A 25039-nucleotide genomic window follows, 5' to 3' on the forward strand; every position below is an offset into this window, starting at 1 on the left:
ATACTAAAACTCCTCTCCCTATATAAAAAAATACCAGTGCAAATCAAATGGAGTTATGCCTGAATGTTTGTAAAAACTTCCCACAATGCTACGTATCTGTCATTTTTTATTTTCCAGTTGCTTACCTATTTGCTATTTGGGAGAGAGTTTTGAGGAGAGAAAAAAGCACGATCTAAAGGAATGGATAAAATACTAACTTTAAGAGAGAATAATTTTGTTCAGTTTCCTCGTTTATGTGCCACGTGGACATTTTTAAAAACTGATAGACTATAATGATTAAGTGGTGATGCTGATTATGAGAAAGACTACTAGATCACTGTGTTCCCAGCATTTTAAAAGCTCAAATACTTCATTGGTTTCTCCAGTTTCTCTCTTTCTCAAGAGAGAGAGAATACATTCTGCCTAGAAGGAGGGAACCGGATTTGAGAGGTACACAGGCTGAATGAGTACGAAAGGCTCCTGACGTAAGTGGCCAGCGCTTTATGGACTCCCACTGGCTCACAGGTGAGAAGCCCTGCAGAGCGGTACCTGTATGTGTCCTCCGGTGAGCCTTCAGGTGAGAACTTTTTGTGTACACTTTGTTGCATCCCTCAAAATCACATCTGTGGATACGCCGTTTTCTGGAGTCTGGGGATTCAGACCGTCTCTGGCGTCTTGTGCTCTCAATACTAAATGGTGAAATTGAACTGGAAAAAGAAAAAGTGGAGTTACATGGTGAGATGCACAGCACCCCATTTTGGTTCTAGTGGCATGGGAACATTGTCTCAGACACTACAGCTTCACAGACTCAAGGTCACATGACCATAGTTCTTGCTACCACTCTCTTGGGCAGATCTCACTTTTTGAATCCTGAAAGGCAGGCAGCGTGAGTTCTTTCTGGCAAAACACTCCAAGGGAGAGAAAGACATGCTTAAAACGACAATAATAAAAACTGAAAGTAAATGAAAGCAGTAGTCGGTGAGTATTTCCTCATGATCAGAAGAAATAATCTGGTAGGGGTAAATTACCATCTCACAGTTTTGAATTTCTGAATATCCTGATAGAGAAGATTATAAGAAGCCTTGCTACAGACAAATGAATGACAAAATGATACATTTAATAAGTCACAAGAAGGTCTACACTGCATGTGACAACATAGAAACTCCTGTAAAATCACAAGGTACACTTCAAAACAAGTGAGGTCCGGCTGAAAGGAATGACATCAGTAACATGAATCATGACAAGTTATTTCTGTTTGGTGAAACGCACCTGACATTTAACTTTTCTAGTTGGAGTTGCTTTGTGGTGAGGAATAACATGCATTGTCTTTAAGGATTAGCTGTACCACCATTATAAAAAAAGTTTTAACTAAGAAATTTGGCCCTGACTTGCATGTTGTTTAATCTGAATGCCCCAGTAGAAAAACAGGATTATTTTATAATGTCAGGTAATTGATTAACATGTACTTTAAAAAATCTTAATCTCTTTCGATTGAGACAGAAATAATGATTCATCTTTTTTAGTTATCCATGACGTTCTTTAAAATTACAGTGACATACAATAAAAAAGCAGTCACTCATATTTCTACTCTACAAAATGTATTACAGTTAATATTTTGACATATTTTCTTCTAGCTTGTTCACATTTTGATGCTTTTAAAACTAGTTTTATTGGTAAATCGCCTCTTTTAAAAGTTGAACATTACTGATAAAGATCAATTCACCTCTTGTTTTCTACCATGATCCTGGTCCTTTCTCCTCCTTCCAGGGAAAAGCCTCTATCCTGAGTTTTCTTTACCTCTTTCCAATTCTTTTAAATTATGTTTACCTATACATACCTGCGTTTACAGACATTCTTTTTTTGTTTTTTAAGTCATATGAATAATATCATGCCGTTTATATCATTCTGCAAATTGTTTTATTCCTTTTTTTTCAACATTTAACCTTTGAGATTCATCCATGTTGATATAAATGCCATAATTCACTTATTTGAAGTGCTATATACTTTTAACTTACCAATTTTAAGATCTATTTTTTAATATTTTAACCATCTCTAAAATCAGAATGCTTCTTACAACTGATGGCTTATTGTAGTTTTACTGGTGTAATTTTTTTATTAGTGGTACATAAAGTAACAGGGCATTTCACAATTGATGACATTTCAACTTAGATCAGGGGTCAGTGAACTTTTTCTGTAAAGGGCTAGATAGTAAATATTTTATTTCAACACTGAGGGCCACACAGTCTTATGTTGTAACTAATCAATTCTACAACTGTATAATGAAAGCACCTATAGATTATATATAAACAAATGAATGTGGTTATGTTCCAATAAAACTTTGTTTACAGAAACAGTGGGCTGGCCAGGCACAGTGGCTCAAGCCTGTGATCCCAGCACTTTTCGCAAGCTGAGGCAGGAGAACCGCTTGAGTCCAAGAATCTGAGACCAACCTGGGCAAGAAGGAGAGACCCTATCTCTACAAAACAAATAAACAAACAAACCAAAAAACAGTGGGCTGTATTCTGTCCATGAGCTGTAGTTTGACGACTATGGAGTTAGATGAAATATGGTGGGAGTCCAGTGAATGTTCATTGCCATTTTCCAAGTGATGGACAGATAGACTACTTGTAATTTGCACTTTCATATTGCTCCAGTGAATTTTTTTCTGAAAGTCTCTTTCTGCACACATGTGTCTTAAGATTTCAGCGCACCTTCTCCTTTAATATAAAGGCAAACAAAGCTTTATATTAGGTAAGGTCAAATATAAATAATATTTATCTACCTGTGTCTCAAACAGTTTTATGCAAGATCTACATTAGTAGAAAGAAAGAACATATGTTATGCATGGCCAAGCCACTTTTTTCAGTTTTTTTTATCAATGTAGATTTGTGATTTTCCACATAATTGACTCACAGTTGCAGGGATTGGGGTCTACCCGTGAAAGGAGTCAAAATAGTGTGGCTGGCCTGCCTCATGTAAGAACAGCTGTAGTTACTCCTGACAAGGTATATTTTTATCACTGGGTTTGATTCCCATGAACAAGTAAGACTGTGTGGTGATAACAGAGCAACAGTAATTCATTTCTGGAATATGTAGTTATGAAAATAAATATTGATCTTGGCACTTCCTTTTTTTTCCTGAAAAAAAGGAATTCATTCATAGTGTTGTACAATGTTTAACATCTTTTAAAAGTGAGAAAATGATAGAATATTTGTTTTCTGCAAGTTATAACTTAAAGTCTATAAGAACACTTTGTTTTGTATAATATTTTCTACACATGAATATACAGAAGTCTAAATGTAACTACGCATAAACACACACACAGAGGCTTTTGCTGAGTTTCACTGATTTTAGCTATTTATCTTGCTATCTGTATATAAGGAGAAAAGTAAAAAAATAAAAAAAAGAAAAACCAACCAAAAAAACCCTGAAATCAGAATTCAGTCATAATGAATGTTTCTTTAGGGACCAATGAAGTAATCCTGCAACACAGCCTATCAACCACTTAAACATACGGCAGGCAGAGAGACAAAAACAAAGGCTACAGAAGGCCATGAAATTGCTTCACTGTGAGTTTTGAATTTACATCAAAATGAAGACAGGTGGATTGTCTATAGGACCTCAGCCCTGGTTTTCCACATTCTAAAGTGAAATGTGGGCCAGGTGCGGTGGCTCACGCCGGTAATCCCAGCATATAGGGAAGCCGACGCAGGTGGATCGCTTAGCTCAGGAGCTCAAGACCAGCCTGGGCAACATGATGAAACCCCGTCTCTACCAAAACATACAAAAATTAGCCGGGCGTGGTGGCTCATGCCTGTAATCCCAGCACTTTGCGAAGCTGACGTAGGTACATCTCTTGAGCTTAGGAGTTCAAGACCAGCCAGGGTAACACATGGTGAAACCCTGTCTCTACAAAAACATAAAAAATTAGCTGGGTGTGGTGGCATGTGCCTGTAGTCCCAGCTACTTGGGAGGTTGAGGTGAGAGGATTGCTTGAGCCGGGGAGATAGAGGTTGCAGTGAGCCAAGATCACGCCATTGCACGCCAATCTGGGTGAAAGAGCGAGACCTGTTTCAAAAAAAGAGTTAAGTGAAATGTTTTAGAACATTATGAAGAACAAATACCTAAAGGTATTTGTACAATAAAAATCATTTTAAAAAAGGATATATGCAATGAATAGTTGTACCCAGTAAAGCTGTCTTTGAAATGACATTCAATGCGGCAATTTTCTCCTTGGTTCCCCTTTCTAAATGGCAGGGATATCTTCACATGTCAAAGAATCCTAGCTAAGCTATGCCTTTCAGAACTGCTGATTTTATTTTTTTGTGGAAAGGTAGGAAGGTAAGTGAAGCTGAGGTAACAGTGAACCAGAAGTGCAGAAGAACCTGAAGAATACAGGAAGGTGACAGGACAGTCCAAGCTCCTAGAGTGCTGCTGTTGTGCTGGGATCCCCAGCATAAATCCACAGTCGGCGGGCACGGCAAGTGGACGACAACCGTGGACTGGGGTTTGTCTGAGCCAAGTCCATGGCTGGAAAGGTGACAGTCGAGTTGTTGGTACTAAGTAATTTTGTATTTCCAGAACCTAGGACATTGTGGGCATTCAAAAAAAAAGTTTGCTAAATAGAATAAATAATGCATTATTAAGCCTGGTATTCCTAATTTTTAATTTTATAATTAATTTATTAATTCTCAATTGGTTAATTAATTCTTACTAGGATACTTTGATTCCAAGTCTTCAGACAATGAGCACTCAATTCCACACTACTACACCCATTTCCCTGAGTTTCTTTTTTTTTTTTTGAGACAGGGTCTTGCTCTGTCACCTAGACTGGTGGCCTAGGTGGCACAGTCATAGCTCACTGTAATCTTGAACTCCTGGACTCTAGTGATCTCCCCCCTCAGTCTCCCGAGTAGCTAAGATTACAGGTACACGCAACCATGCCTGGCTAACTTTTTAATTTTTTGTAGAGATGGGGTTTTGTTATGTTGCCCAGGCTTATCTTGAACTCCTGGCTTCAAGTGGTTCTGCCTCAGTCTCCCCAAGTGCTGGGATTACAGACGTGTTCCACCATGCCTGGCCAAGTTTCATATTTTCAGTGCTACACAAAGTGGCTACTGAATATCTGGAAATCTGGGTAACCATTAAAAATACATAGATATAAATGTCTCAATTATTTCCTCTAAGTTCAAGAGCAGTGTGTTCTAAAGTATTGCTTACAATTAAATTTCTCAGTGGGAGGCCACTGATAAATGTGTAGGATGCTGGTGAATGAAATAACAAAAGTCTTTCTTTTGACCCTAATAGGCATTTCGATAAGTTAGAGAAAGTGAGGGAAAGACCCTTACTCCTGGCAATGTTATCTTGCCCCATCTCACTCGGGGGCTGCCCATAAGAAGGGGTGTTAGGTAATAGAACAGCTGGGTGTTTTCACTCTGCCTTACCTATGCTTTCTGAGCAACATGCCCTTTTTGCAGAAGGCACTCGAAGAATCCTCACAGGCATGCAACCTGACTTCTGCGCTTCAAAAACTGGCCTTATTTTAAAGAATGGGAATGTGCAAGTAACTACTGCATACACCAGTAGAGCATTCTTCGAATAATCTTTAGTAATAAGCTTGGTATGATGAAAATGGTTGAGGTAAAACACTTGTTACTGTGTTCCCAAATTCCATACTAAATACATCTGTACAGCCCCAAAGAACTAAAGGCCCACTTCTTTCCCCAGAAGGTTAGACCATTTAGAGTAGTGAATGAACGCCTGAGGGGGCCTCACTGGTACCATGTTGTAATAATTAGATCCAGAGAGAACAAATGAGTGAATCATGACTTTGGTTGCACAACAGTCCCACTTGGAATGGCAAGTTAAATTAGAATTAAATCCAGAGAGGCTCAAAAAATCACATCCAAGAACAGCTCTATTTAAATGGAAGGTGCTGCATGGCTGCCATGAAAGAAATTAGGGTTAACTGTAATCAGCCGGTAATAAAAGACCATTCATCATGTGTGACCTTAGCATGATGAGATGTCCTTCACTGAAATTGAGTTTTTACAGGAGTTAAAAAAAAAAAAAATTAAAAGGCCAGGACAACCTTTCAAGCCTGGAAAGAAGACATACACATCACAGATTTAAAAACCAGAGCAGAAAACACTGGAATTGAAGGAGCTTTAGTAAATTCACACACTGTATCGCAACAAAATTCCAAGGGGCACAGCTGAGGATAACAGCGGTCTTTACAGAATGCTTACTGTGTGTCAGGCACTGACCTAAATGCCTCAACCTTCAGAGCAACCCTCTGAGGTTGACACTACTACCCCTGTACACTGTATCCCTCTTTTACAGATGAGGAAACTGAGGCACAAAGAGGTGAAGGCTAAGCCCAAGACAAAGTCTACGGCTACACCAAAACTCAGACCTGAGTGGCTGATTCCAGAACTTGATCTTAATTACAATGTTATGCTTATTCAGATGAAGATACAGGTATTACAAACCAACATATGATAAAATGGGAAAAAGCAACAAAATATCTGTAGCATTTAAATTTCCCCTTTAACCCAATTATATAAAACAACAGCACATATAAGTGTTACTGAATATAGCCTGCTATGATAAGACATATACTTTTCTCTGGAGAACTGTAAAAAGGTAAACCATTTTATAAGTACTGTCAGATGGGCATTCAGTATACTTACTATTAATCTACCAAATAAAGTATTTTCTTTTCTCTCTTTTCATCTTTTTTTAAAGAGAGACAAGGACTCATTCTGTTGCCCAAGCTGCAGTGCAGTGGTATGATCATAGCTCACTGGAGCCTCAAACTCCTGGGCTCAAACAATCCTTCTGCCTCACCTCCTGGGAGCTAGGACTACAGGCGCATGCTACCATGCCTAGTTAATTTTTTTTTTTTTTTTTTTTTGGGTAGAGTAAGGGTCTTGTTGTGTTGTCCTGGCCTGTCTTGAACTCCTGGCCTCAAGTGATCCTCCCACTTCGGCCTCCCAGAGTGTTGGGATTATAGGTATAAGCCACTATGCCTAACCAGTACATATTTTCTTAAAGTTGTTATAAACTATATATTTACAAGGGAAATGTTTTTTAAAGGCTGAGTTTGGCAGTGGTATATGATAATATCTTCCTTGACCATTAATGCCACAAAATTAGTCCCTTCCCTGTCATTCCACTTTATTTACAATTGGACCAAAAAGAATTGAGTTGGTTGCATGATAGAATTACCTTAACGGAAATGAGAGCATTCAGTTTACAAAGTATATTGTGTACTGTTTCTAAAGTTCAATATTATTTAAATTAAGACATTGAACATCACCTACAGAATTCTGAATTAACTTCTGCCACAAAATACATGTAGGTACAACGACTTCCTTGTTAGTGAATCAAACACCACCCTGGAAATGAATTATCAAGACCATAAGCAGAGCAAGAGTGGATGAGACTTTCAGTTAACCAGGATTTACATAAATCTCAGTAAAACAGATTCTATTCACATGAACAAGCCAGATATCTGCATTACTTTGTAGGCTTTCCCTTAACCAGCAGATGGCTCTCAGAGGCAGGAATCGTCATATGTATCTTCCATACTACAACAGACCCTAATGCCTGTCAAACCATGTCAATGTCTCTCCTATGACATTAATTAGGGAAAAAGCGCTGTTTAGATACATTTACTACCAAATCCCGGCAGCTACATTCAGAGGTAGAGCAGATTCACTGGTGTCGAGTTCCTCTTTCATTCCTCTCTGTAGCATTTCACAGTAAACTACTTTTGAACAGATTGAAATTGTAAGATTAGTAGCTGCCACCCTTTTCAGAAGCTGTGACTGAGACATTATATCATGTTTTAATTTGGATTCAATAAAAATGTTTTCACAAAATGTATGAATCAAGAGGAATACATTTGCTAAAATGCGTCAAAAAGCTCAATCTTAGCATCTATTCAAACTAGAGTTTGGTAAGTTTTCCATATGAACAGAATATGTCTAAAATGCATATTTAATTACTGTTTTACTTTAATAAACAAAGTCTCCTACTAAACTAATTAAAAGATAATGGTTTACAAAGGAGCCTTTTGGGGGCCCAGGGGTTGCCCTGGGGATGGATTCACAGTATTTCATGATTTTACTTAAACATAACAGCAGCCAGTAAGTATTTTTCCACATCACTTTCTAGACCGTTAAAAAACTTAAAACTATTATAAGCTTTCTGTTCTTTTTGTTTCAACATATTTCAGCAAGCAAGATCATTAGCTCTATTAGGCAAAATGTTTAATCAAAATAGAAAAAAAATGAAACATTAACAGTTTGCTATGGTTGGCTTTATTATCAAACTTTTATGATGAAATTAGACTACAAGTTGAAAGAGGGCTATTGGCTAACAAAAAAATATCTATTTCAGATATAGTGTATCTATTCAACACAGCTACTCTTTGGGGAATGTCTTATGCATTGCAAACACTTTACCCCATGAATTCAATTCATAATGTAGGATGAAACGAGGGTTCTGAAACAGGTATGGATTTCTGGATTATACTGGATGTACCCACTGAATGGAAGACACATAACATACTAAATAGTTAGAGGGATTTTCCCACAGAATTTCTTCAGAAAATATCATGATTTAAATTATGTTTTATGCCAGAGGTTATAGCTTGGTGCATTACATAAACCTTAAAAAAAAACTTTCTAGGTCAGAATAGGATTAATTATTTTAATCTGAATGCCTTAAGGTAAGCCCTGCCCTCCTCATTCTGGCATGGGCCCAACCCATGCCCGATTACTTATGAGAACAGCACTTTATCTTATCCATGTGGCTCTTGAACACATCTGATTTTAGGACTCTCTAGAATCATGCTAAATTTTAAAAATAAGTTATCCTTATTTGACTACAGTTAAACTTTAAGCTACTCAAGAGTGAAGAGTCTTATACATGTCTATTTATGTGGCCAACAAACATGAAAAAAGCTCATCATCACTGGTCTTTAGAGAAATGCAAATCAAAACCACAATGATACCATCTCATGCCACTCAGAATGGTGATCATTAAAAAGTCAGGAAACAACAGATGCTGGAGAGGATGTGGAGAAATAGGAACACTTTTACACTATTGGTGGGAGTGTAAATTAGTTCAACCATTGTGGAAGACAGTGTGGTGATTCCTCAAGGATCTAGAACCAGAATTACCATTTGACCCAGCAATACCATTACTGGCTATATACCCAAAGGATTATATATCATCCTACTATAAAGACACATGCACACGTATGTTTACTGCAGCAATATTCACAATAGCAAAGACTTGGAACCAACCCAAATGCCCACCAATGATTAGGACTGGATAAAGAAAATGTGGCACAATACACCATGGAATACTATGCAGCCTTAAAAAAGGATGATTCATGTCCTTTGCAGGACATGGGGAAGCTGAAGAAACCATCATTCTCAGCAAACTAACACAGGAACAGAAAACCAAATACCTCATGTTCTCACTCATAAGTGGGAGTTGAACAATGAGAACACATGGACACAGGGAGGGCAACATCACACCCGGGGCCTGTAGGAGGGTGGGGGCTAGAGGAGGGACAGCATTAGGACAAATACCTAATGCATGCAGGGCTTAAAACTTAGATGACGGGTTGATGGGTGCAGCAAACCACCATGGCACCTGTATACCTATGTAACAAACCTGCACGTTCTGCACATGTATCCTAGAATTCAAAAAAAAAAAAAAAAAAAAAGAAGACTCTTATACATGTCTGTCTAGAAGCCATTGTTATACAAGAATGCCTGAATGGGTGATGGGAAAGGAAGGGAAGAAGGACGCTGGGAAGCTCAGTCTACCTTATGAAGAATTTACCAACTATATACACAGGAACCTCACCATAACACTGCTCTAAGGCAGAACTGAATAGGAGGAGGTTAATATTTCCACTTTAGAAGGATCTTATTATAAAGCAGATTTACTAATAAGGCGGTACTGTGGATGTTCCTGGACAAAGAATGTAGCGAGACTCCATGTTTTAAAGATGAAAACATTTAAGATGTTTCAAAATACACAGCTCTAATGAGATACTATAATGCAACCACAAAATGAACTTTTGGGTTCAGCACGGTGGCTCATGCCTATAATCCCAGCACTTTGGGAGGCTGAGGCAGGTGGATCACCTGAGGTCAGGAGTTCGAGACTAGCCTGGCCAATGTGGTGAAACCCTGTCTCTGCTAAATGTACAAAAAGTAGCCAGGTGTGGTGGCAGATACCTGTGATCCCAGCTACTCGGGAACTGAGGCAGGAGACCTGCCTGAACCCAGGAGGCAGAGGTCGCAGTGAGCAGAGATTGAGCCACTTCACTCCAGACTGGGTGATAGAGTGAGCCTCCATCCCCCCAAATAAATAAATAAATAAATAAACGTTTGATGTGATCATCAAAACAGGCCTACATCTATTTTATGCTGATCATTAACCAGATCTATGTTACACTAGAGATTTGTTTTATTAAAAAACACTGAAATTATATTATCTAACTATGTGGTACTTAAGCTAACATGAATTATTGAAAGTTTTTATTGCTTGGGTAGGATTATATAAATCAGACCAAACCGATGTGGTTCTGCCACATCGGCCAGGCTGGTCTCGAACTCAAGTTTTCCACTTGAGTTCGTGCTACCAAAATGACTGTCTGAGGCCACACGTAGGGATTTTTCTCATTATAAGATGTACAAGTATTTGAATTCCGGAGGAAAACAAAAATCTTCCCACCTGAAAAGATTATTCTTTCCTCAGTGAATTATCTTGACACCACTGACAAAACCAATTTACCATAATGTAAGGGTTGATTCCTGGACTCTTACTTCTATTCCATGGATTTGTCTATATATAATTATCCCAGTACCACAATGTCTTAATAATTTTATAGCTTTAGGATCAATTTTTAAATTGGAAAACATTATTCCTCCAAATTTATTCTCCCCCCTCAGACTGTTTTCACATAAAATTTAGAATCATCTCATCAATTTCTTTCTTTCTTTTTTTTTTTTTGAGATAGAGTCTCACTCTGTGGCCCAGGCTGTAGTGCAATGGTATGACCTCGGCTCACTGCAACCTCCACCTCCCGTGTTCGAGTGATTCTCCTGCTTCAGCCTCCGGAGTAGCTGGGATTACAGACGTGTGCCACCATGCCTGGCTAATTTTTGTATTTTAGTAGAGACAAGGCTTCACCATGTTGGCCAGGCTGGTTTAGAACTCCTGACCTCAGGTGATCCACCCACCTCAGCCTCCCAAAGTGCTGGGATTACAGGCATGTGCCACTGTGGCCAACCATCATCAATTTCTATAAAAGAAAACGCAGCTGGAATTTGGATGAAAACCAAATCATAGACTGCTGCCGTCTTAACAACATTATGTCTTTCAAACCATGAATATAGGACATCTTTCCATTTAACTAAAAAAATTTTTTAAAACTATGTTTTGTAGTTTTCAATGTTCAAGTCTTTTATGTCTTTTGTTAAATATATTCATAGGTATTTTCTTCTTTTCATGCTATTGTAAATAAAATTGTTTTCTTAATTTCATTTTTAGATTGTCCACTGTTAGTATATAGAAATACAATTAATATTTGTTTATTGATCTTGTGTCCTGTAACCTTGTTAATTTCATTTATTAGTTCTAATACTTTTTGGGAGGTGACCTATAGATTTCCTATATACAAGATCACGTCAACTACAAATAGAGATAGCTTTACTTCTTCCTTTCCAATCCACATTTCTTTTTCTTAATTGCCTCGGCTAGAATGTTGAGTGAAAGTGGTGTGTATGGACATCCTTGTCTTGTTACTGATCTGAGGGTTAGGTGCTCAGTCTTCTACCATTCAGTATGTTAGATACGAGTTTTTCACAGATGCAATCTATCAAGTTTAGGATACTGCTGTCTATTCCTGTGTGTGTACTGAGTGTTTTCATTACAAAAGGATGTTGGATTTTGTCAAATGCCTTTTCCGTGTCTATCGAGATAAATGTTGTGTATTATATTGATTTCCACATGTCAAATCAGTCTCATTTCTGGGTTAAGTCCCCCTTCTCATGGTATGTAATCCTTTTTATATGTTGCTGGACTCAGTTTGCTTGTAATTTGTTGAAGGCTTTTGAGTCTCCACTCACACGGGATATTGGCATGTAGTTTTCTTGTGAGGTCTTTGTCTGGTTTTGGTATTAGGGATAATGCTGGTATCAAAGAATAAGTTACCAAGAGTTCTGGGCTCCTCATTAACCTTGAGCTTCATGGCACCATGTTTACACTCAGATCCATTCCTTACTATGTTGACTATTCCCATTTGCTGATATTTCTAACCTCAGTTTTGCTTCCTCACTTCCGCAGTTGCTCTTTATGATATTTTTATGCTATTAGCCCGGCTCTTACCTAGAACTTTTCATATCACTAAAGTTTCACAGCCATGATGTCCACTGAATGCACAGACCTGGTTCATCCCTATTCGCCTATGAAGAAGGATCAAATAAGAACTTTGCAAGTTTTAAAGTATGTGTTACTTACTTTCCTAGATTCACTTTTCTGCATTATTGGCAACACACTGTCTAAAGTTCTCAGGATCTGAGCATATTGCTAGGTACTTCTGTTCAAATCTCAATGTGAACTGTACTGTACAATATTCTCAGTGTATACTGTAAAACACTGCATGGTGTAATAATGGCTTCTATAGCACCATACATAAGCTTAAGATTGTCAGAAAAATTACTTGACAGCAGGCAGGGTAGATAGTGTTATTGGCAATCTTACAGCTGAGAAATAGGTGAGGAAAGCATAGCCTGGAGTGGTTAATTGCTAGGGAATGATAAACCTGAGAGCACTTGTCTCTACTCCTCTTCCTACATCACGTCTTTCCTAAGGAAAGATGAAAATCTTAAAATGTCAAGATGATAATGTTAAATCTCCTGTGCCATACTTACTGATGATTAAATACTACATGCTCTGTTGGCTTTTTTTTTTTTTTAACTTGGCTTTTTCCTGCTGAGAAAATCAGTAAGATGAGAGTTGTAGATTAGTAGCAGTCAGCTGTGTAGGTATTTTTCATCTTAACAGTAGTGACTCAATAAAAAAATAACAATTATTTTCTGTAAGTTCACCATAGGGAAGCAAGTGAACACGCAAAGGCATACTTAGCAAGTTCATAATCTAGTAAAGTGTAGAACTTGGAAATCTCTCTACCTCAAATGCACGAAAAATGACTCAAATCTTTGCTCAAATCTATGACATGTGGAAGTGTAAAGCCTCTTCCCTAGCGCCCTCCAGGATGTATGTATATTTCTGGGACTTTAGTTCTCAAAACGACCTTGGCCTCTAGCATCAAGTTAGCACCTTCTTCAAGAACACCTTCTTCAAGTACTACATAAACCCATCTGAGCATCTAGGAAGCCCTCTCGCCTACAGACAGTGTGGAGGGACTCCTGGAGCTTCACTCTTCTTGCCTGTTGCTTCTTCTATCTGTAAAATGCTCTTGGCTGCCTCTGTGCCGCTCACCGGTCTCATTCAGCCTCAGGCTCTTTGCATCTTGCTGGGGAGCTCTCTGCTACATCTCTTCTCTGATTTCTTACTCCACCCCCATCTCAACTGTATGCAAAAGAAAAACAATAGCTTGCTTCCCTTGGCCCAAGTATAATAGCTTTGCCTTCTAAAAACCTTGGGGGCAGGTTATACCCAGGTCCCTGGCTAGGAAGTACGGGTAGGGCTCACAGCTCATAGTTTACTTCCAAGTCTTTCAGAAGGCATGTTTTCCACACCAAGAATTTTGTTCTGGAGGAATTCAGTGCCAGCTATTAAGATGATTAAAAACTCCTTCAACTTATTATATATGTAAATCATAATTATACAGGGCAAAAAACGATATGTGATAGAGGTGTAATGAAGTGTTACGGGAGTCAAGGGAGGGGGTGTCCGATTCTGTTTGGAAAGATCAGGGCAAGCTTAACAGAGGACACCAACAAATGAGTCTTGAAGAATACTGGTATGTGGATGTGTCGGTGGTAAAGAGAAGGTGGAAGAGAGAATTTATGATTATGGAGATAAAATAGCTCACAGTTCATCTTAATACCAAATTGTCTAACAAATAGGGTTCCTAATGGACAGAAGCGGAAGACACAGGGCAGACAGGATGACTAGGGCCACGAATGATAGACTGAATGTTTCCTTACAAGAACTTCAATGTGTAGGCCCTGGAAGTGGCATGATTTTATTTTGTTTCATTTTTTAGTTTTAGAAGGAAAATTCTGGCTTATGACAGTAAGCTTCCATGGTGAGAAAGTGATTGAAGTCAAGGCCTTTATCAATTACTGAGCCTACTGCCATCACTCAAGTAAGTGCAGTCTACCTGAGCCAAAGCAGTGTCTTTAAATATGAATCAGAGGGTACCAATTCCAACGCATTTCAGAATTAGAATGGTCAGTTCTTGGTAACTGACTGGATAATGGGGGATAAGGGAGAGAGAGGAGTGAATGGTGTCCCCAGCAGCTGAGCCTGGATGGCCAGGATAACATCATTAGCCAACCTGGAGTCCATAGGAAAAGTGCCAAGATAAAAGCTAATGATTAAAATTAATCTATATATAAACAATAAATGTATGTTTAAATGACAACAGAGTAGCACTTTCTTTTCATTTGCTAGACAAGTAATAATTTTTAAAAAATAGTAGAAACTAGGTAATAAGGAAGTATTTCCAGAAATAACTTGAATGGATTTTATAAAAGAAACCTCATAAAATAAACTTAATGGTAATGGAATTTCATTAAATGTTATCCAATGTGTAATTCTAAAGGCCAGGTACTTAGTAGAGGAAATTAGGACCAAAAAAAAAAAAAAAAAAAAAAAAAAAAGGGCATATTTTGTTCATTCAGTCGAACATTCATTAAATTATTTTAGGGATATTACTAAGTTTACAGTTGGCAGTTTACATACTTGATGACCCAGGTGACTGCTTTTTTGATTGTTTTTAATTATAGGAGTTTGCTTTTCAGGACCTCAAAGAGATGCACTTAAGTGGAGGGAAGGGCAAACAGATGAAACAAACAAGTTCTAAAGCACAAACTGCGGCCTTAGGCAGCCTGCTGAGTGTTTTACATACTAGAATAGCTTGAAAGAGTGAAGGGACTGAAAGATGTGAGTTCAGGACTATCAGAGGAAGAATCTTACCGATGCATTTTTAGCTTTGTCTTAAAAAAATTTAACACCTTTCCTAAGCTTTGGTTTCTTTTCCTACAGAACAATAGTATCCATACTCTGTGGGGTTGTAGAAATAAAATACTTTGTGTAAGCAGGTAAATATTTTGGAAATGACTGCAGTAACTGCTGTTTCACTTTGGGTTAACTGTAATTATTAACCCTATTTTTTTCTTTTTTTGACAGGGAGTTTTGCTCTTGTTGCCCAGGTTGGAGTGCAGTGGCGCGATCTCAACTCACTGCAACCTCCGCCTCCTGGGTTCGAGCGATTCTACTGCCTCAGCCTCCTGAGTAGCTAGGATTACAGGCACCCACCACCACGCCTGGCTATTTTTTTTTTTTTTTTTTTTTTTTTTTTTAGCAGAAACGGGGTTTCACCATGTTGGCCAGGCTGGTCGCAAACTCCTGACCTCAGGTGATCCACCCGCCTCGGCCTCCCAAAGTGCTGGGATTACAGGCATGAGCCACCGCACCCGGCCGTTTAACCCCATTTTACAGATGAGAAATCTGGGGTTCAGTCAAGTTAAGTAACTCACCCAAGAACACAGATATGAAATAAGTACCTTTTTGGTACTTGTTATTCCAAGCGCCTGAAACAGTAGCTGGCAGAGGAGTTGCTCAATAGATAGTTGCCTAATATTAAGGAAAAGCCTCTCACATCACACATTTACATACGTCCTTCCCTCTTGACCTCTCAATGTTGGCGGTTCCCTGAGCTCAGTCCTCCAGCCACTTCTCCTTTCTGTTTCAACTCTTCCTTGAGTGATCTTGCTCATTCCCATGTTTCACATGCTGTGCTTCATGTATCTTTTTGTACGCCACTCAAATCTATTTCAAACTCCCCCTTCCCTGAGCTCCAGACTCGTATCTTTTAGACCTTCCACTTGTGTGTCAAGCAGATAACTCTAACTTACCATGCCCAAAGCTGAACTAGTGATGCTTTTCCCCAAACCCACTTCTTTCCCAGTTTTCCCTATCTCATGAAATGGCCACTTCTCTCTTGGCAGTTCAGAACAAAAACAGGGGTCCCTCGTGATTATTCTCCTCTATAGCTTATACAGGACCTATAGGCTCAACTTCCAAAACGTATCCCAAATTTGAATACTTCCATCTTCACTGCCATACTGATCTCTTATCTGGCTACCTGCTATAGGATCTAACTGGAATCCCTGCTCCCACACCCTTACTCCTTCCCCCTAGTCTTTTATTTTTAATTGTAATGAAATATACATACCATGAAATTTACCCCTTTAACCTTTTTGAGACGGAGTCTCACTCTGTTGCCCAGGCTGAAGTGCAGTGGTGTGATTTCGGCTCACCACAACCTCCACCTCCCGAGTTCAAGTGATTCTCTTGCCTCAGCCTTCCGAGTAGCTGGGATTACAGGTGTGTGCCACCATGCCCAGCTACTTTTTGTATTTTTAGTAAAGACAGGGTTTCACTCTGTTGGCCAGGATGGTCTCGATCTCCTGACCTAGTGATCTGCCCACCTCAGCCTCCCAAAGTGCTGGGATTACAGGCATGAGCCACCGCGTCCGCCTTTAACCGTTTTTAAGTGTACAATTCAGTGGCACCAAGTACATTCACACTCTTGTGTAACCATCACCAACATTTATATGTAGAACTTCTTCATCATCCTAACAGAAACTCTGTTTCCACTATATATTAACTCCCTGTCCCCTCCCTTCCTTTAGCCCTGGTAACCTCTATTTTCTTTCTCTATGAATTTGCCTACTTTAGGTGCCTCACATAAGTACAATCATACAATATTTGTCTTTTTATGTCTGTCTGTCTTATTTTACTTAGCATAGTTTTCAAGGTTCATCCACATTGTAGCATGTATCAGAATTTCATTGCTTTCTAATGCTGACACACACACACGCACATACTCACACACATACACTTTATCCTTATTCATGGACGACAGATTAACATCTGGGTTGTCTCTACCTTTTGGCTATTGTGAATAATGTCATTATGACCAGTATCTGTTTGAGTCCCCGCTTCCAACTTTTTTATACCCAGAAATGGAATTGCTGGATTACTTGCAATTGTATGTTTATCTTTTTAAGGAATCACCAAACTGCTGTCCATGGCTGCTGCACCCTTTTACATTCCCACAAGCAAAGCACAAGGGTTCCAACTTTTCTACCCCCTCACTAACACTTGTTAGTTTCCTCTTTATTAATAGCCATCCTAACAGCTGTGAAGTAGTCTCTCATAGTCTTCCTAATAAAACAAATAATGTCCTTTCAAAACCCCAGTGGTCTCCTATTTCACTTAGAACAAAGCTTAAAGCCTTTACCATCACCTATAAGGCTCTCTAGGAACCCTGAGACCTCTCCGTTCTCTGTTGAGCTTCCTCTGCTCCAGCCACAATGGCCTCCTAACTGTTCTGGAACATGTCAAATCCATTTCAACTCTGTGCCTTCACCCTTGCTATTCTTCTGCTTAGAACAGTTTCTCACCATTATCACATGGCTTTGGCCTAATTAATATCTCTGATCAAATGTCACTTCTTCAGAGATGTTCACATCTTTAGATGTCACATCTGAAGATGTTCTTCAGAGAGGACATTCCTAGCACCCAATCTAGATAGCCTCTCCTGACCTTTGCACACAGCTTCTGTCTATTGCTTGCTTTGCTTCATATATCTTATTATTCATAATCCATCTCTCTCAGCAGAATGTAAGTTTTATGTGGATGGGGACTTTTATTCATTTTGTGTCCCAAATACCTAAAACAGTGCCAAGCAAATTTAAGTACTAATTATTAAAGGCAGGCAAGGTTATCTATTTATAGAGACTTGATAGTTTGAGATTTTTATGGTACAGAATCTTAATCTACTTATTTTTATAGCTTTCATAATAAATGGCAAAAAATTCTTTGATACCTGAAAATATTTTAAAAATGTCTTTTCTTTCTTTTTTTGGGGAGGGAAGCATGATTTTGCTATTATCTATTGGTCAGTTAAGGAAAGAAACATCTACTGATATTCTGAATAATAGCAATAATATCACTGAGCATTTACTTGTGCCCTGCACTGTGCTATGAAGTTAATATAGATTATGTCTAATTTTCAGAAAATTATATAGGGTGTTTTCACTTTATAGATAAGAAAACGAAGGCTCACGAAGGGTACACTGCCCAAGATCACATAGCAAGTAAGTGGAAGGTCAGGAATTCCAACCAGGCACTGTCTGACTCCAAAGGTTATTGCTTATTCCACACACCATTTTGCAAGAAGTCATACTCAGCAGTTTGGAGGCCACAGAGAATTATATCCCACAATCTCTCCCTGGGCATGCTGGTTGGGCATGGTGACTTACACCTATAATCTCAGCATTTTGGGAGGCCAAGGCAGGAGGATCACTTGAGCCTGGTAGTTCAAGACCAGCCTGGGCAACATAGCAATTTCTCTCTCACCTCTACAATTAAAAAAAAAAAAAAATAGCCAGGCATTGTGACACATGCCTGTGGTCCCAGCAACTTGGGAGACTGAGGCAGGAAGGTCATTTGAGCCCAGGGAGTTCGAGGCTGCAGTGAGCTATGATTGTGACACAGCACTCCAGTCTGGGTGACAGGGCGAGACCCTGTCTCAAAATAAAGGAAACATGCTGTTTAGTTAGTAGTATGACAAAGTACTTATCCACATGTAATTTAAAAGATATCAGTCAATACAACGGACAACAAAAGTTGGTGCCTCCATTATGTTCATGGTAATTAGAGGGATTTTGAGGAGGATGTCACCCCTAGGGGCTCTGGTGGTCAGGAAGTCATCCTGGAGGGAGTGGGACTTGAGCCAGGTCCTGTCAAATGGGAATGAGCTGAGCGAGGCATGCAGGAGGCGAAGAGGGTCACTCCAGCTGTGGGAACCACCTGAGCATTGGCCTAAAAACAAAAAGGAGTGAGCGGCATTTGGTCAAAAATGGGTAAAGTGATCTACTTGGAATTGACAGCTTACTTCTGGAGGAGTTGAGGAAAAGGAAGAACAGTAGCTCATCTTTATCGAGCACTTGGTAAATGATATCAAGCACTGTCTATCTGCTATATTAAGTATCATGTATTTAATTTGCAGAACACCTCTATGAGATTGATACTACTGAGTTACCCATGTAACATAAAAACTGAGTCTAAGGGAGAGTCAAGGGTGAACAGTGAGACATAAGGATGCATAGGCCAACTGGGTCAAGATTTTGAATGCTGCAGCCAAGTACTTGTCTTTGCCCTGTATGCACTGATTTTCTTTTCTTTCTTTCTTTTCTCTTCCTTCCTTCCTTTCTTTTCTTTCTTTTCTCTCTTTCTTTCTTTCTTTCCTTTTTCTTTCTTTCCTTCTTTTCTTTCTCTCTCTCTTTCTTCTCTCTCTTTTTCTTTCTCTCTACTTTCTTTCTCTTTCTTTCCCTCCCTCACTCCCTCCCTCCCTCCGTCCGTCCCTCCCTCCCTTCCTTCCTTCCTTTTCTTTTTTTTTTAACCTGCTTGAAGTTTTACCATGTTTTAATAATAACCAGTTGTACTACCCAGGTGTGACATTAAAATTCTACTAGTTCCTCTCTCACCTGTGCTATCCTGAATAACACGCATCTAAGTATGCTTGCATCAAGATGAATCTCCTAGTCTCCACTCATTCTAGACTGTCACTCCTAAACCCTACTAATTGAAATTCCTTAGTTTATGCCTGTAACTCACCTCTTGGTTCCTCCATTCAAGGACTTACCTCCCAGCCATCAAAATCCATATAATGTAATTCATTTGTAGAAAAAATGACTGTGGAGTTTGAGAACTGTTTCATAGATGAATGACATTAACTAAGGATATCATCTCTAGAAAGCCTGGAGTTTCTGTAAGTTATAAACTATTCATCTCAATTCAGAGAGTTAATTATCAACATAATAAATATTTGATTCTTCCAGCTACCTATATAAACTATAGTATTTGAAAACTGTCTGACTCCAAGAGTCAGTAAAATAATTCCTGAACTAGAAAAGTCACCATTTTATAATTTCTCCCCCACTGCTTCTCATAATTCCCATAAGATTACCTAGTATCAGGTGATATGTGTCTGCATATTAAAGATCATATTGTCAAGCGGGAACTTCATATATCGCCAAGCATTTGCTGTGCTTATGGAACAGGTAATGCACAAATGCACTCATGATGCATATTTTGGCTTCCAAATAACAACCCAGAATTTGGTTGTCAGATGTGTTGCTGCCATGCAGGGTTAATGGGGTACGTTGTGGTCAAGTGTTCAAACATGTTTAACATCATCAGTGCAAGTTCCGGTTTATTCAAAGGGCAGGTAAGGTAGAGAAATGGAGGACTGATGCTCACTCTGAAAGAGAATGACCAAAACAAAACCCAGGGGAAAATTACATCCTAATAAATATACGCCAACATATATTATGGTTTCTAGCTTTTATTCAAAAAATTTAGAGCCATAAACGAAACATTTTCTTAATTTGCAGTTCTCTTCATTATATACTAACTTCGAAAATACATTGTGGTTCTGATGAAAAAGAGTACATACCAGTGGATTTCTGAGATTTCTCTCCCTACTTTCCAATCAATGCAATTTATTTTTTTCTTCTTTCTTCTTTCTAGACTACCTGAGGGCAACTTCTGAGGCCTTGATGCAAAAAGCTCATGTGCTCAGAAACCTAACAAGTCACTACGGAGCTTAATGTATTAAATGTGTTATTGGCAATGCAGGGGAATTCTATTAATTTTATATTTTATATCTTGCTCTTTTTTCAGCTACAACTGTAATCTTTCTTTGAATCACAAAAAGAATTTTTTCAGGAATCAGATTTATTTATTCTTCAAATTCACTAGTTACTAAGAGGTCTTTTCTTAACATTCTTCAAGGGTCCTTACAAATGAGTGTCAACAATGGGGAAGTGTTATTTTTGTGTAACCCTGGATAAGTCATTTAGCAACCCTGGATTCCAGTTTCTTCATCTGTAAAATAAGACAGTGGAACTAAATACTCTTTCTTGCCCTTTCAGATCCTATGATGCTGTGATTCTAGTACACTAAAATGTTTTAGACAAACGCTGAAGTTAGATTTATCATAAAATACCTGTGAATCAGATATGAGGTTCATACTAATTAGAATTTAATTTTCCCTGATTACTGGGCAATTAAAATGTACTTTAATATAGAACAGCAAGGTTCTGACATTTTCTATGCATGAATATTATGGATATGTGGAAATATACGAAACCGTCTCATTTAGGTATATCTAAAAGCTGATTTTCACAGCAAGAAGATTAGCTAAAGAGTATGTACACTATCAATGATAACTAATTAAACATTTTCTTCAGAAAAAAATTCTCTCTGGGCCTTTCTGAAGAAGATCAGATTGGCCAATTGCACTCTGGCACTAATACGTGACTAAACCAACATCATCAAAATATGTGAACATTACATTCTGGCAGATGTGAGAAACAGCTTAATAATTAAAGTCAACATTGTTTAACTTCCTTCAGTCCACTTCATTCAACACAGATATGTATATTTTTTGAGATGGAGTCTTGTTCTGTCACCCAGGCTGGAGTGCAGTGGCACGATCTCAGCTCACTGCAACCTCCACCTCCAGGGTTCAAGCGATTCTCCTGCCTCAGTATCCCAAGTAGCTGGGATTACCGGCATCCACCACCATGCCTGGCTAATATATATATATATATATATATTGTATTTTTAGTAGAGACAAGGCTTCACAATGTTGGTCAGGCTGGTCTCGAACTCCTGACGTCAGGTGATCCACTCGCCTCAGTCTCCCAAAGTGTTTGGATTACAGGAGTGAGCCACCATACCCAGCCCATCACATATTTTTAAGTCCTTACTCTACTGTTTTTCCATGTGTTTTGTGAATTGACAAGTCGTAAAAGATACTGCCTCTGATCTTTCGAATTTCAAATCTGGGTAAGTAAATATGTATTATGTTTGAGGAAAAATAACAATAACAGAAGTCATGCAAAACCCATATATGAGTGACCATGAAGAAATTCAGATAGAATCTATACATGCTGAGGGATGTAACACGAGTGGTAAGATTACCCTAAAAAGGCTGTGTAGGTGAAGTGTTATCAAGAACAAAGACCATGATAAACACAGTCATAGTGATTTTCATACAACTTCCACTGATGACTGTTACTTCTGAAGTGTGAACTGCCAGCCATCTATTGAGGTTAAATGCCTGGTGCTGCAGTCACATCACCAGGCCCCACCCATCTAATTGTGCCACTGTGGACAAGTAACTTAGGGCCTCAATGCCTCAGTGTCCTTTCTATAAAATGAATATATTTATATAAAAAATAAATAATGTACTTGGCTGTGCGCAGTGGCTCGTGCCTGTATTTCCAGCACTTTGGAAGGCCGAGGTGGGTGGATCACTTGAGGTCAGCAGTTTAAGACCAGCCTGGACAACATCATGAAACCCTGTCTCTACTAAAAATACAAAAATTAGCCAGATGTGCTGGTGCATGGCTGTTATCCCACTACTCAGGAGGCTGAGGCAGAAGAATTGCTTGAACTCAGGAGGTGAAGGCTGCAAGTGAGCCAAGATTGTGCCACTACACTCCACACTGGGTGACAGAGACTCTGTCTCAAATTAATAATAATAATAATAATAATAATAATAAAAAAATAATAAATGTACTTGTCTTAAAGGATGTGGAAAGGATTAAATGAGTTAACATGCAAAGCATTTGAAGCAGTGCCTGGTAAACACCTTAATAAATGTTTTCTTAATAAATGATTTCTCACTGTTCCGCAATTCTGGGCTGGGAATATATTAAGGTATTGTTGTTTACCTCAAGGGAAATTGCAAAAGTGCTCAACTCAGTTTTTAAAAAATGTATGTCATATAGCTCATGTAAGATGTAGAAGCGAAGGCATAAAATCAATAAAAAATTAATGAGTTTTGTATCTCCATAAAGGTTGGGAGTCATTGCTCTGGGCCAGAGGCTAGAGAAATGAACATGCCCATGTATGTCCTTTATTCCACTGCTGTTATCTGACATTCTGTAGCGACTCTTTGCAGCACTAGAGACTCCTTTTTTTTCCCTTCTAATTCTAGGGTAAGTTCACAACTGTTGGCCATCACAATAGCTTCTGAATCGTTCTTGCATTTATATAGACATGATGATAAATAATCAGAGAAAATATTAAGTTAGCTTTGCCAATGATAAAAACATTTGTAAATTTATCTGGGTTTAGCACATTCTTGGATAATTTTATCTTTTAAACAAATCGTCTAATTTCCAACTCCAAATCACAATTTTTCCTTTTAGCACAAACATATTAACTTCTGAGGTGTGTTAATTAAAAGAAAAAACGAAAAACTAGTAACATGCACAGGAATACACAGTCAACTATTTTGTCCAGAGCTGTTCTGCTGGGCTATAAGGGCAGAGCTCTTGTAGAATTATTCAGTTTTGCAGACTGTGTGACTAAAAACCTGTAACCTATTTACATGTTCTCAAAGTATAACAAGAAGCCTTCCCAGAAAGTCGTGAGAAGGCACTGGACCACTGTAGACAGTTGTGGGGTGCTATGGTCTGATGTTTGTGTCCTCCCAAAATTTCATACATTGAAACTGTCTCAGTTAGGTATATCTGAAAGCTGTTTTTTATTTATTTTTATTTTTTTTAAAATTTTTCACAGCAAGAACATGAGTTAAAAAACAAGGTGAAGGTATTAGGAGGTGAAGCCTCTGGGAGATGATCAGATCACAGGGGTGGAGCCCTCATGAGTATCAGTGCTTTTATGAAAGAGGCTCCAGAGAGCTGCCTTGCTCCTTCTACCATGTGAAGACACAGTAGGAGGGTGAGGTCCATGAAACAGAAAAACAGGCCCTTACCAGACACTGAATCTTTAGGTACCCTGATCTTGGACTTTGCAGCCTCCAGAACCATGACAAATAAATTTCTGTTATATGTAATCCACCCAGTCTATGGTATTTTGTTATAGTATTTGAAAAAGACTAAGACACAGGGTAAATCTGCTTAAGCATTATCACAGAAGATGATTTAGGAATAGGCATGTCATGGATCCTTTAGTTTATTTTTATTTTTTTAAAATAGAGATGGGGTCTCACTATGTTGACCAGGCTGGTCTTGAACTCCTAGCCTCAAATGATACTTCCATCTTGGCCTCTCGAGGTGCTGGGGTTACAGCTGTGAGCCACTGCACCTGGCCTGGTTTTTAAAAATGAGTTCAATTCTTGATTTATTTTTTCAAAGCGACTATTTAGACTTTCTTTGCCAAATGTTCTTTTATCTCAAGAAGCAGGAATCAGGGAAAGCATTCTTCCAAACCCTCTAGGAGTCCTGGGGGGAAAGCATTTTGTGCTCTAACATATGTCTCAGTTTTGGAGCCTCTGTAGCATGTCAGTGTGTGGGCAGACTTGGGAAAGTGCAGCAAGAACAGCAGAGCAGTCTGCTCTGGCAGACAGTACCACTTATGGATGCAAAGCCCACCCAGTGCTAATGCAATTTACACACCCTGAAGACAGTCCGAAGAATTCCAGGAGTAAAAGCAAAACATAAGACACAAAATGGGACACAGTCTCAAAGTGCTAAAGGCATTTTCACATAAAACTTTTTTTTTAAAGTTTATAATAACGCCTTTCATTTCTACAACATCGTTCTGCTGAAGAGTCTAAAGATGGTTTTATTCATTTTTAAAGTTCCAATTCATCCTGACAAAGCTCCCATGGAACAGAAGGAAATTTGCCTGCATCTTATAGGAGAGGAAACCCAAAACCCAATTAGATGAAACATGTTGATGTGATGAGGAAGCACGACTTGGAAAGCTCACATAAGCTCCG

The 25039-nt window shown here is 38.7% G+C and overlaps 1 protein-coding gene across 5 annotated transcripts in view; it reads right to left on the bottom strand.

Annotated features, from left to right (window-relative positions):
- The window catches only part of KLF12 (KLF transcription factor 12), a 469330-nt gene that overhangs the window by 29113 nt on the left and 415178 nt on the right, over positions 1-25039 (bottom strand). For all 5 annotated transcript variants that reach the window (XM_017889438.1, XM_017889439.1, XM_017889440.1 and 2 more), the window contains one exon: positions 529-686. In XM_017889438.1, coding sequence (XP_017744927.1) covers positions 529-686 — 158 coding nt within the window. The remainder of the gene's footprint in view (positions 1-528; positions 687-25039) is intronic.

Source organism: Rhinopithecus bieti, unplaced genomic scaffold, assembly GCF_001698545.2.
Source record: "Rhinopithecus bieti isolate Rb0 unplaced genomic scaffold, ASM169854v2 scaffold_17962, whole genome shotgun sequence".
Taxonomy (NCBI): domain Eukaryota; kingdom Metazoa; phylum Chordata; class Mammalia; order Primates; family Cercopithecidae; genus Rhinopithecus; species Rhinopithecus bieti.